Here is a 15,082-nt window from a genome sequence, read left to right on the forward strand (position 1 = left end):
AACTTCAATGTTACGGCTTCTGTCTTAATGTGTACTGCATAGTCCAGGAAGGCTAGAATATTTTCCTTAACATCTTCCCACATGAATTTGATGTATCTGTCCACAGAATTGATGTGTTGGTGAATGCTTCCAATTCCTGTGTTTTGATCTTGACCCAAGTATCATCCACATACCTATACCAATGAGTGGGTGGAATTCCTCTGAAGGTGTTTAGGGCTTTGTTTCCACCTCTTCTATGTAGAGATTGGCCACAATGAGGGCGCAACCATATTTTTGTCTGTAGAAATCTTCATTGTATTTAAAATTGGTAATGGTTGGACATAGATCCAGCATGACACATATGTTGTCTGGGCTGAGGTTAGTCCTGGCACCTAAGGTGCTGTCTTGTAGCAGTTGTTTCTTCACTACCATGACAGCTTCAGTTATTGGAATGCATGTGAAGAGGAAAGTCACTTCATAGTAAACTATTGTCTCATCCAGGGCCAGTTTTACTTTACTTTCCAAACCTTGCTGGTGAAGTACTGTGAATTATTGATATGATAGGTGGTGTTGCTAATAAGGTGGTTAGATGTTTTGCAATGTTGTAAGTGACAGAGTTGATGTTGCTGACAACTGACAGTTGATACTGCTGAAAAAAAAAGCAGGTTTGGGACAACCATGATCTGAATGACTGAGAATCTCCATAGACTTTCAAAGCAGTTGAGTACCAATGTACCACTACACTGCTATCTAAAGTCAATCCAAAGAATTAATATTAACCATTTCTAGGTAATATTAATTGTTATTGTTTATAAACCTCTGCCCAATTGTCACTGACAATAAAATGATTAACTACATAGTGCCAGTAAATATTGTATTATATATAACAATGTCTCAATCATCTTAATACTTCAGTGTTTCAGACACTGAACTGGATAACTTGTAAAACCTAAAACTATATTTTACAATTTTTGTGTATGCTTCATTTGGCATAGACAACTTCTTTGACTTTGCTTAAGGCTACCTACTTGACTAAAATCTTAGTTCTTTTTGCTCAGAGTAACTATTCTTTTAAAAAACATTTTTCTCTATTAAAAATAATAAATGCTTGTTCTTTGAGCTTAGTATAACATTTATGGCATACAGGTTTCACAAATTTTTTGTTGCTATACAAATGAGCCCATCATGAGGCCATCCTGATGGAAAATTATTAATTTCTTCATTTACTAATAAAAAGATGCTCTTGTCATTAGTTCGGGAAAAAAATTATAAATTTAAACTAGACAGTTTATTCTTAAAGGATTTCTCCTTGCTAATAAAAAATTAAAAGTTCATTTAAAAATGAGGTAGTCCAAGGAAGTTGAGCAGAAATCACAATTCAGCATTTAAAAAAGCATAAAATTTCTACTGCAATAAGACCAGCACCAGCATTTGTGACATTTTAAGAACAAAAGGAAGAGCATTTTATTGCAAAATATATTTACTATTTATCATTCCTAAAAAAATTAACAAAATGAAGACCTTGATCTAGTTTTCCACAGCTTTAATCCATGACGTTTTCCTAAAAGACTCTTTTTAGTGAACATGAAACATCATTTCTAGCCTACATATCAGATAGAATAAATTTTGAATTCTTTTTTTTTTTTTTAAATTGATTTGTATACCGCCCTACTCCCGAAGGACTCAGGGCGGTGAACAGCCAACAATAAAATACATAAATACACAAAATTTAAAAACCCGATAAAATCAAATTAAACTTTTTGGCCCAGACAAATTAAAATACCCCAATAATTTAAAAACAGATTAAAATTTACATATTTAAAAAGGGAAGAGATCAGGCCAAGCCCGCTTGATGGAATAAAAAGGTCTTCACAGCACGGCGGAAGGAGCGCAGATCCGGGATCCTCCGTATCTCCGGGGGGAGCTCATTCCAGATGGTAGGTGCCCACACAGAGAAGGCTCTCCCCCTAGGGGCCGCCAGTCGACACTGTTTGGCTGACGGCACCCGGAGGAGTCCCTCTCTATGAGAGCGTACTGGCTGGTGGGAGGCTATTGGTGGTAGTAGGCGGTCCCGTAAATAACCAGGCCCTAAGCCATGGAGCGCTTTAAAGGTGGTAACCAAAACCTTGAGGCGCACCCGGAAGACCACCGGGAGCCAGTGCAGCTCGCGCAGGAGAGGTGTTACATGGGAGCGCCATGTCGCTCCCATTACCACCCGCGCGGCCGCACTCTGCGCCAGTTGGAGCCTCCGGGTGCTCCTCAAGGGGAGCCCCATGTAGAGAGCATTACAATAGTCCAGGCGGGAGGTGACGAGGGCATGAGTGACCGTGTGTAACAAGTCCCGATCCAGAAAGGGACGCAACTGGCGAATCAGGCAGACCTGATAAAAAATCCTCCCGGTCACGGCCGTCAAGTGCTCTTCTAAAGACAGCCGTGAATCCAGGAGGACGCCCAAGTTGCGAGCCCTCTCCGTGGGGGCCAATGATTCGCCCCCAATAGTCAGTGATGGCGTCAACTGGCTATATCGGGACGTTGGAAACCACAGCCACTCGGTCTTGGATGGGTTGAGCCTGAGCCTGTTCCTCCCCATCCAGATCCGTACGGCCTCCAGGCACCGGGACATCACTTCAAGGGCATCGTTGGGGTGATCCGGGGTGGAGATGTACAGCTAGGTGTCATCAGCGTACTGATGGTACTCCACCCCGAAACCACGGATGATCTCGCCCAGCGGCTTCACATAAATGTTGAACAGGAGAGGTGAGAGGACCGACCCTTGCGGCACCCCACATATGAGGGGCCTCGGGGTCGACCTCTGTCCCCCTGTCAACACAGACTGCGACCGGTCAGAGAGAAAGGAGGAGAACCACCGCAACACAGTGCCTCACACCCCTAACTCTTCCAACCGGTGCAGCATGATACCATGGTTGATGGTATCAAAAGCCGCTGAGAGATCTAACAGGACCAGGACAGAGGAGCACCCCCTGTCCCGAGCCCTCCAGAGATCATCAACCAACGCGACCAATGCCGTTTCCGTGCTGTACCCGGGCCTGAAGCCCGACTGGAACGGATCCAGATACGTCGTTTCATCCAGGTGCTGGGGAAGCTGTTGTGCAACCACACTCTCAACAACCTTCGCCACAAAACAAAGGTTGGAGACCGGACGATAATTTACCAACATTGCCGGGTCCAGGGAAGGCTTCTTGAGGAGAGGCCTCACCACCGCCTCTTTCAAGGCAGCAGGAAAGACACCCTCACCCAGCGAAGCATTTATAATCCCCTGGAACCAGCCTCGTGTCACCTCCCGAGAAGCCAGCACTAACCAGGAGGGACACGGGTCCAATAAACAAGTGGTCGCGTTCAGTCTACCCAGAATCCTGTCCACGTTCTCAGGGGTCACAGGATCAAACTCATCCCAGATAACATTCTCAAGACCTGCCCCAGTCCCTCCCCCTGAGACTATCCAGTCAGAGTCCAGATCTTCCCGAATCTGAGTGATTTTGTCATACAGATATTGGACAAAATCCTCGGCTCTACCCTCCAAGGGGTCCTCCCGCGCTTCCTGGTGGAGCAGGGAGTGGGTCACCCTAAACAGGGCGGCCGGGCGATTATCTGATGACGCAATAAGAGCAGCAAAATAGCTACATTTCGCTGCTTTTATCGCCACTAGGTAATTCCTAATATGAGCTCTTACCAGTGTCCGGTCAGATTCAGAAAGACTGGCCCTCCAACTACTCTCTAGGCGTCTTTTCCGGCGCTTCAACTCCCTCAGCTCCTCAGTGAACCAAGGAGCGAAATGAGATCGGCGCCGGGTCAGAGGCCGCAAAGGCACGACCCGATCCAGAGCTCCAGCGGCCGCCCTATCCCAGGCGGCCACTAGGTCTCCAGTCGAGGCGTGTGCCAGAGCCTCAGGGAATGGCCCAAGCTCCATCTGGAACCTATCCGGTTCCATCAGGCGCCTGGGGCGGAACCATCTTACCGGCTCCGCCTCCCTGCGGCGGGGTGTAGCGGTTCGAAGGTCGAGACGAAGGAGAGAGTGATCAGACCATGACAAGGGCTCGGTGACTATATCCCCTATCTCGAGATCACTCAACCACTGTCCAGAGACAAAAACCAGATCCAGCGTGTTTCCCCCCGTGTGGGTAGGGCCATGAATTAACTGGGTCAGGTCCATGGCTGTTATGGAAGCCATGAACTCCCGGGCCACCTCAGATGCCTCACCAACGGACGGCAAGTTGAAATCCCCCATGACCATAAGCCTAGGAGTCTCAACCGCCACCGTGGCGATGACACTGAGTAGCTCGGGCAGGGCTGCTGCCACATGGCAGGGAGCCAGGTATGTGATCAGCAAACCCATCTGAACCCCGTGGCCCCATTTCACAAGGAGGGATTCACAGCCGGCCGTCTGAGGAACAGTGGCCTCCCTCGGTCTCAGACCTTCGTTAATAATAACCGCTACCCCCCCCCGCCCCTACCCTGCAACCTCGGCTGATGGAATGCACGGAAACCTGGTGGGCACATTTCAACAAGAGGGACCCCCCCTCTTGGCCCAACCAGGTTTCCGTAATACCTGCCAGGTCCGCTCCCCCCTCCTGAACAAGATCACAAATGAGGGGGGCTTTATTTACTACAGACCTGGCATTGCATAACATCAGACGGAGGCCAGGGCCCTGAGGATCTGCGCCACCTGGAAAACGAGTGGAGCTTTGGGGGCCGGAGCGCGCCACCGCTCGAAGACAGCAGGCACGCGCTCCCCTAACACGATACGGCCCCCTGCTCCCACCATATCTACCTCTCCCACCCACAGTACTGATGGTAAAAACCTTATCTGGATGAACTTTATCCCCCCTCTTGACCCCGGGCCCCCCACCCCCCATGCCGTGCTCCACAGCCTTACCTGGCCCTCCCCTTAGTGGGTTATCCCCCATACCCACGGCCTTACTTCTAATCCAACCTTTCCCCCCCCTCGGAACCCCTTAAGACATTTGCTAAAACTTTATCTAAAAAACCCCTCAACCCCCTCTTCGTGACATGCCACCTCTCTGGGTTCCAAAGCCCTTCATCGAGGTAGGCCTTCGATAACATGGAAGGCCAGGCTTGCGAGAGGGGGGAGTCTCGCAAGGCAAAGAGCTCAGCCGATGAATACATTCTGAATTCTGAACCTTTAATTATTTTATATGCGCTTAGAACAGTGTTTCTCAAAAATCCCAAAGATGCTTTTTCAAGAGGCAACTGGACTTCATTTTTTCTATGAAGACGTTTCGTTTCTCATCCAAGAAGCTTCTTCAGCTCTGACTGAATGGGGGAGAATGGACCGAGTTATACTCCTTGCAGACAGCTTCATAAACGCATGGTACAACATGGGAGAACAAACCCATCAGGACTAGATTCAGCAGTCCATCTGCATTTAAAAGACGAAGTCCACTCTTTTGAAGACAACAAAGTCCACATTTTTGATTGCAAGGACTGCTGGTTTGAAAGGGGTCAAAGAGGCCATCAAAGAGGCCATCAACGTCAAAATTGAACAGCCCTCTATCGACTGAGTGGGAGGGATACAACATCATCTATCTCCCGTCTGTAACACAGCCCTTTCAACAGTTCCAAGAAGGCTCCACACCCATATACACCATTAAGGTGACCCTGATGACACAGATAAACCTCCAGGTAGCCTTAATGACTTGCTAAAAGAATGCAAATGACCAGCTGTCTGCAAGGAGTATAAATCCTTCCATTCCCCACCATCCAGTCAGAGCTGAAGAAGCTTCTTGGATGAAAAGCAAAACATCTTCAAAGAAAAACCAGAAAGTCCAAGTTGCCTCTTGAAAAAGCACCTTTGGGACAACTATTATCTGGATGACTGAGAATCCTCATAGACATTTCAGAAACATGGCAACTTTAAAATATGTGGACCTCATTTCCTAAAATTCCCTAGCCAGATCATCTTAAAGTTTCCAGATTTCAAAAGCACTGCTTTAAAACAAGATACTTCCACACAAAACTAAGCAATTTACTATTTAGGAACAATATTTATTGGACAAAAGTTACATTGTAAAATGAACAAAATAAAGAAAAAATAAAAATAAATTTCAATAAAAAAGCAATATAAGCAAAATTGAGCTACAGATTTATAATAATCTGTGTCAGCTAACTTTAAGCTTCAGTCATAGAATCTTTATATGAGTAGGACGGCAAATTACACTGTTTAATGCAACATAAGAGTATATAGCAAGTTATACTGTTTCTAAACACAATTGTCCTGAGGAAGGAAATAAATGCCTCCACAACTCTTTATCTAGCTAGAAGGTAAAACTGATACAAAAATATCAATTTTCCCACAATAACATTTTGTTCTGTACAAAAATTTGTTCACTGTGTGATCCATAGCTTTATTTCTAAAACTGTTTCACCATTATGGAAAGTAAAATGTTTATTTAGCATTCAGATGGTTTGAAATACTTGTATAAAGTATTTCTTGTATGTACTGAACTGATTTAATATTACTATTCATCGTTTTCACAATGGAATTTTGCTCAAGCACACTGAACTATGCAGATCACTTAACTAAGCATTCTCTTTTGAGAGTGAAGGTGGGGAGGAAAGAATTTTTAGTATTTAAATAAATCAATTCTTTTTTGTAAATGATAAGTGCCTGATTGTGTCAATGAAGCTAAGTTAAACTTGGGTATCAAAACATGGAAGTTCAAACACAAGATAAATTTGAAGTAAATTCTCAAGCACACCGAGGTAGTAGGGGAGCAAATAATTCAAGGAATTGTGAAATAAGCTTTTAGCCCATCAATTGTCACAGCATTACTGTATGATGCCCATAAAAATTAGCTTTAACATAAATTAAAAATAACTCAATGTGAATATTTTTACTCTAATTAATTGAAGAAAATAACTTTCCTTCAATTAATTACAGTAAATATATTTTTTACATTTCTCAAAAATTAATATTCAAAGATTTCTAAACCAATTAACTGAATGACATTATGGAATGAGCTGCCTTCATGGTGTTTGGCTTTCTTTTCAATGTTTTGTTACAACACAAAAGTGTTGGTGTATGATCAAAATTCTCCAAGGCCATTTAAATAAATTTAAAGTTTTGATATAATTCAGTTTATCACACTTTTATGCTAGTAAAGCTTTTTTTTTCCTTTTATGCATTTGGAAAAATATTGCTTGAATATTTTTAATTATGTATGTGTGTTACAGGAAACAAAAGAGGAGGATTACAAGTAGCTGGATAGATGCACTGTTACAATATGATGGGTGCAGCACTGGAATACTTGAAGGATCAGGTTAAGTAATGATACTGACTTGACAGCATATAATCAATTAATTAATGTGTGCTAGGAATCTTAGGAAGGTTAAATGCTGTCAGTGTGATGAAAAAAATCATTTTCTCTACCCATTTTTCCATTTTTCCCTAGAAAAAAGTCAAAGTTAACATATCATATAATATAACATATAATATAACATATAATAACTTACCTATCAACAAGCTTTTTAGCAAAGCCAAAGTCTGTGAGTTTGATATGCCCCTCTTTGTCTAATAAAATATTTTCTGGTTTTAAGTCTCTGTAAACAATTTCTTTTGAATGGAGGTATTCTATTGCACAAATTATCTCTGCAGAGTAAAATAGTCCAGTGCTGTTATTAAAACGTCCCATATTGCGTAGATAGCTAAAAAGTTCACCTCCAGGTACATATTCCATCAACATATATAGAAATCGATCATCGTGATTAGTCCAATACCTGTAATAATAAAAGCACATTCAGTTGTTTAGAATTTTTTTAAAAAATCAGCATATTAGTAAAACAACAAAAATTATTTAAAAACCTGAAACTGCCTCCAATAAAGCCACTGGATTTACTCATAATATGACTAAATGTTGACAGAAACATTCCAGCTTGATCTTGAAAAGGAGTCCCACACACTTATAGGCAAAGGAGCAAAGAAGTCTGAAGCCAAGTAGAGAAACATAATTACTGCAATTTTTAAAGATTAATTTACAAAGATAGATGCTTAATTCACCAAGTCTCTGTGATTCTGCATCAAGGTTGAAGTACAATTACCAGAGAACAAACAAGAAGAATTAAATGAAATACAAAGTTGCTGAGTGGGTCAAAACCTGCTGTAAATGATACAGTTCCCAAGCTGAGGACATAGATGAACTGAAATACATGAATTTCTCCACGTGTATTAAAATTTCATATGCATTTCCTATATGAAATTTTCTGTATATTTATAGTGTTGCTTAAAAGTTGTGAACCATTTGAATGTTGAATATTGCTGCATAAATTTGACCTAAAATATGATCTGTTCTCCACACAAGTCGTAAGACTAGATAAAGACAACCCAGTTAAACAAATGAGTAAAAATATGCTTTACAAACTTTTAAATATATGAAGCTCTGAATAAGAGTTTCAGCTAAAGGGGGAAAAAACCCTGAAGTTCAGTTTCACACGATATAGTAAAAAATAATCATAAGGATCAGTCTTCCATTGAGGACAGATCCATCACATTAAAATGTTATTTACTCTCTAAAGAATCTTAGCAGGAATGTAACACCATATATTCTGCTAGGAAAGCAAGTTATCCATACAAGAATGCTACCAAGTTCAAACCCGTTGGTCATGATTTCTATATCCAATTTATTTTATATTTGTCATGTTTTATAAATTTGTTATGTTTTAAATTTTTGCTTCTGATTTTTTGTATTATTTTTGCTTTTATTTTTGATGCAGGATTTCCCAATTCCACTTATACAACTGGAACAATTAAAAATGAAATGTTCTAGCAAGAAAATAAAGTACATTCTCTACTATGAAAAGTTGTTCAGAATATTTTATACCATTTTGAGATTTAGTTTGGCTAAATTTATCTACCATAGATGTTGTTTATACAAAGCTGTCCTTCCTTGGGTAGATCCCATTGTATATTTATTAAAGAACGAAAACAACAACAACAAGAGGACATTTGCAGCTTTTTTAGCTATCATTTCCTTTTGTTTCCATCTTTAAAATATTACCTATTTCAGAAAATGTTCAAGACAAAAAAAATAAGGTTTGTTTTGCCTAAAGATATGGACAAACAATAGACAGGAGTAGTAGTTCCATAGGTTTTAGAAATGTTTAGATCCAAGTTTCAGCATTGGATCAACACAGTTAATCACCATAGATGACAAGATCCAAATGGCCACAGCTTGCCAGATCCTGCATTAGCATAAAACTACTCTTGGAAATAGTCCAATAAATTTATTATCCCTGTGTACTTCTATTTCTTCCCTTTACTCACTTTTTAACAATGAATTAATACTTGAATAATTTGGGGAAAAATGATTGAGGAGGAAATATAACATGTACAAAAATTAATTCTGCCATCAGTTTTACATGTTTATTTCTCAGAGTCATTACTGGTAGGCAAGAAATGCATTTTTAACTGTGCTTGCTATCCTTTGTTCTCTTTGTCAGTTTCATCTTATCAGGATATAATCTTGTTATGTTGAAATTACTTTTGCAATATATACTTATAAGTCCTCTGTTTATAGTTTAACTTGTGAAATTCTGACATTTCCGGTAGTATGCATTACTCCACCCATTACCACAAGATATTTTTAAAAAAGTAATGAGCCATATACAGAAACAGATTTCCTGTAGTTTCAGACAGAGGGAATTGTATTTTGTGCACTGTCAACACAATGCATTTATTAGCAAATACTTTATTAAAACACAGAATGTGTAACCATTTTCCCCTGAAGCTTTTTTTTTTTTTTTTTGCTTTAATTTATATGCCGCCCTTCTCCGGCGACTCAGGGCAGCTTACAATGCGTTAAGCAATAGCTTTCATACTTTTGTATATTTATACAAAGTCAGCTTATTGCCCCCAAAATCTGGGTCCTCATTTAAGCTTAAAAGAATCTCTAAATTATTTCCTTCTAATGAAGAAAAGTACCAACTCTTACACAAAACTGCTATGTGTAAGAGTGCAAGAATGTGAAAACACATTCAAAATGGGAGTAATTTTACTTACTGAAAACATGAACTTTCATTCATGTACTCTTTTTTATCTAAATTAAGGAATTTATCTAAAACTTATCTAAAAAAAAGGAATAATTGTACTGTCCACTGTCACAAAAGTCTACTAGAGAGAAATCATTCTTGGTTTCCATCCAAAAATTATACAAGTAGAATTATCCTGTGGATATTCTTCTTGTAAAAAAGGGAAAAGTGGTATTTACAGATTCTACTTTTGTTCTACAGAACCCATTTAACGACTTGAGATGTTTACAGAATTTTAAAAAATGTTTCAGAGCTAAAACTGGAGACACAGAAAACCTCCTTCTCGCTTCAGGCAGGAAAATTTTTGAACCTCTCCTAGGAATAATATCAAGATTTATGCCATAGTAAAATTATGTCAAAAAGCAAGCTGAATGCATAAAAAAGGAAGATATTTTTTAGAAACATACCATATATATGCATATGTATATGCATTCATACACACACCTATTTATCCATGAAAAGTGCTTAAATATATACATTATATACAACTATAACAATTACTGTATTCTAAAGGATAGTCAATCCTGAGCAATGCTGTAAAAACCACATATCACACCTTTTTGGAAAAGCAAACATAGACAAAGTGTTTATAATGTATATATTTCATTTTTCTTATGCAATAGGCTTCCTTGCTACTGTTAAATATGGAAATAAAAATTTGAAAATTTGTCTCCCAAAGATTTTGACTGCTACAACTGATTGTGATTGAACTAAGAAGATGAAGCTTACAATCTGATCAGAAATGGATGATTCACTTCTTTCAAAACAGATTTCTCATTGTGTACATGTTGTTCTTGTTTTAGCCGAATAACATCTGGAATGCTCATTACTTTCAATGCGAAGTAGCATTTAGCAGCCTTCTCTCTCACCAGGTGAACCCGCCCAAAAGTGCCTGTCCCTGAAAATCAGAAAGAAAAAAAAAAGTCAATGAGATATATAAATATATAAATAAAAATTGGTTACACTTCATAATGAAACATATATACTGTAAGAAGAAAAGACCAACCTAAATCAGCTGATAAGTCTCAAACATTTTTGTATTGCTTGAGCTTCACTGACACAAAGTTCAGTGTTTAAAAAGAAAGAAGATAAACAGGTAGCCACATCAGCTCTGCTGGCTGATTCACTTCTACTTAAATCATGGTAAAAAGGTAAATAAAAGGCTATTTAAGGCTCTTTTCTATAATGTGACTATTAACAAGGGCTGGAACTCTCTGAAGCAGCCCTTCTACCTTATGAACTATCACCTGACACTCTCAAGATATTTAAGACTATAATGGCCATTGCCTTCAAAAAGCATGATCATTCTGTTTTATTGTTTAGGTTTGATCATAGGAATATTCGTCATTTGGATAGTTCTGCCAAATCACTCTTATTGTTAGCAATAAAACTTCCTGTGTTAATATAACTGCCGAGGTAATCTTTGTAGGGACTATTTGCACAATGGTAAATAAGTACTGTACACAATGTGTTCTAGTCATGTATTTTAGAAATGTTTTCCTTTGTTTGATGTTATTTAAAGTCACTTCAATCACACAATATTTGTTCTATTTTTGTGAATATACAGTTTAAGATGATGTAGTAACTCAGAATAGATTCATCAGATCTGTTAGTGGCTAGCACCAATGAATGATATTAATGAAAATACTGAAACAAACTCAGAACTTCCCTGAACTCAGGAAATGAGAGGAAAAAAAATCTACCTAGACCTCATTTGCATCAATACCATTCACTATAGCCATTCATACTTTTCTTCGCATCTATATAACAAATATAATTCATATTTTATTTCTTGAATTTGCTGCTTTTCTTTTTCTGAGGATCTAAAGTTCACCCAACATCATCTTTTTTGGCTATCTCTTTCCTTTCACTCTTTCTTCATATATTTTATTATGATTTGATCCTCATTCATGCTCAAAACACCTCAATGGTCATTCACTTTGTATGCAATCCACATAGAACACTCATTTCACTTATTTATGTTTTAGTACCCACATTACTTAAGTATTCCATTCCCATTGCATTCAGTCTATTTCCACCCTTTTCCTGTTTCCAACTATGGTTTTATTACCATGTAGCAAAGGATCAGTCTTGTACATTCATTGCTTATAGTAGACAATATCCCATCTACTATATTCCAGCATCTGCACACTTTAAATGTATCATCCTTTTTAGCATTTTAGTATTTAGTATGGGACAGAAATTCATATATTTATTTGATTATTGGGTAGGGGAGATGGGTTTTTATTTATGTTTAAATTGTAATGGTTGGATACAAGAACATAGCATTTGCAGTAAAACGCTTGAGTTTTCAGTCACATGAGATTAGTACACAAACTCACATCTAATATCCTGTAATGTAAAAAAAAAGTATTAATCATGTAAGAAAACATCACATATCTTTATCTCTTATTCCTTGCTCAATGTTCAACTATTTGCTAAAATATCCATTTATCTGCATACCTTTTACTTCCATCATATTCAATTCTTACATTTAGCAACCCCCAACTTCATATTAAAATATCTGTTAGCTTATCTACCTTAAATACACATTTTTAAAATCATATATATATATATATATATATATATATATATATATATATATATATATATATATATATATAAACTTTTTTACAAATTTGAAAGAAAGCTTAGATAGTACCAATCAATTACAAGACTTTCTAAAGTGTTAACAAATTCTGTAGAGATCATTTGGTAGCTGACAACATGGTACTATTGCTGTTTACACATCATTTTCCCCATAAAGCAGCACAGTTTGTTTCGTTTTTAGATTTTAAACTCATACCAATTATTTTTTAATCCACAAACAGTAAAAGCCCTCTAATACAGTTGCTTTTTGAAAATTATTATGTCCAACATACAATTTAAATTAGTGATTATAATCATTTGACACATATCCTGTTTTTTAGAACAGCTAGATAAAATTTGTAAGTCCAGAAGCAAAGGACAAAATCTTCCCTGAGGTAAATATATAAAGGCTAAAAAGGAAAAAAATCATCTTCTACTCCACTTATGTATGAATTTATAAGCCATTCTCTTCAAAAGATATTAAATAAATTCAGATGATAGAACAATTACCTGCACATTATAACAAATTACTGTAGCAGAATTTTCAGGAATTTTAAATGAAAAAAATCCAATATAAATTCCTATATGAAGCATTACTAAAGATGTTCTTATATAAATTATTAGAGACAGACTGATATCAGCAAAGACATACAATAATCAAAAACTTTCTAAATGCAAATTTAATTGACAACAATTGCTTATTTTACTACGTTTGAATTATAGTGCTGTGAAGTTAACCTAGAAATTGTAAACAGTTTCTAGAAAATGCCTATTAACCTACTCAACAATGTCATTTAACCACCTTGGGAAATTTTACATGTGATTAAATCCCTTAACACTGTTGTTACATTGCATAACATACTAGTAAACAATCTTGTTTTCAAGGTGGGCTTACACAGCAATACTATTTTTATCAATGCAATAAATTTGTAGTTTAACTGGAACATAATATTTTAAATCATGATGAGGTTGATGGTGATAGAATTATGCTTTTGATGTTTTGTTTATTTGTTATGATTATAGTATTTGTATTTTGCTTCTTGCAAACTGCTTGGAATCAAAATGACTGAAGCAACATAAAAATCTTTGTAATAAAATGAATGCAATGGATTTCAAGATTAAAGAATACCATTTTTAATAATATAGTCTGGCTAGCAATTGCTAAAAAGAAGTTATTACAAATACAACACTACAGCAGCTAAAAAATATAAAAGAGCTACAGCACTTTAACAGCTGAGAAATATGAAACTAAGGAACACAATACAAAAAAAGTATCTGAATTCGGCTACTAGAAGCATTGTAAAAAGCAAAGGTCATTGATGAAAGACAGGTCAAACATACTTTTAGCTTTCCTGTGTAAAACCCAAAGTTTATTTATACATAAATATATAATATTTATCTTTTGGCTTCACTATTTGGAAGTATCTTAGGCAAAACTATTCAAGTATGACATTCCTGCTTTGCAAAAGGGAAAGTCAATTTTTCTCACTGATTGCCTGTAGCACCATATGCAGCATGACAATAAATCCTTTTTTAGACTTTTATCTAAAAGTCAGTTTTGCTATCCTCAGGGTAGTATCAGATTATGCTTGGGATAATACGGACACACAAGAAGACCTTCACATGTGCATGTACAGGTAGTCCTCGACTTATAACAGTTCGTTTAGTGACTGTTCAAAGTTATAATGTCACTGTAAAAAGTGACTTATGATAGTTTTTCCATACTTACAACCCATGCAGCATCCCCATGATCATATAATCAAAATTCATACGCTTGGCCAATGGTTCATATTTATAACAATTGCTGTGTACTAAGATCATGCGATCCTCTTTTGTGAGTTTCTAACAAGCAAAGTCAATAGGAAAGCCAGATTCACTTAACAACTGTGTTAGTAACTTAAGTACTGCTACAATTCACTTAACAACTATGGCAAGAAAGATCGTAAAACGGGGCAGAACTCACTTAACAAATGTCTCACTTAACAACAGAAATGCTGGGTTCAATTGTGGTCATAAATCGAGGGCTACCTGTAGTTATATGTGTGGAAGAGGAAAAAACAGAATTATTGCAATTCTGTGATTTGTGGAATTGTGAATATTTATTGTAAATATTCAGTTTCATCTTATGACTTATACTGTGCTAACCATGTTTTGATTACAAGAGATTCTCAGGCTTTTTAAAGGATATAAAATACTCATTTATTTACAGTGATACAATGTAAAATTATAATATCTATGATAAGATCCTTGTTTACTCATTTGCATACTACTCCCTTTGCTCTTCTCCGATTTTATATTTTCTTCAAAATTCTAATATGGATCTTGATCTGATTTAGCAAGGACAGTATTAAGTTCTAAATAAAAGCCAACACTATGTTAATGTTGTTAGGCACGACATAAAATATGTGTCTAAGCCAATAGTGACAAAACCAACCATCCAAAAAACAAAACA

The 15,082-nt window shown here is 37.3% G+C and overlaps 1 protein-coding gene across 1 annotated transcript in view; it reads right to left on the bottom strand.

Moving 5' to 3' along the window:
* Positions 1–15,082, bottom strand: part of PRKX (protein kinase cAMP-dependent X-linked catalytic subunit) — a 61,100-nt gene that overhangs the window by 20,445 nt on the left and 25,573 nt on the right. The window contains exons 2-3 of the mRNA XM_070942765.1: positions 10,771–10,939; positions 7,471–7,734 (exon numbers count right to left, since the gene is read on the bottom strand). Coding sequence (XP_070798866.1) covers positions 7,471–7,734; positions 10,771–10,939 — 433 coding nt within the window. The remainder of the gene's footprint in view (positions 1–7,470; positions 7,735–10,770; positions 10,940–15,082) is intronic.

The sequence above is a fragment of the Pituophis catenifer genome, unplaced genomic scaffold, assembly GCF_029215685.1.
Source record: "Pituophis catenifer annectens isolate HBS135680 unplaced genomic scaffold, rPitCat1.0.hap2 SCAF_4, whole genome shotgun sequence".
Classification (NCBI taxonomy): domain Eukaryota; kingdom Metazoa; phylum Chordata; class Lepidosauria; order Squamata; family Colubridae; genus Pituophis; species Pituophis catenifer.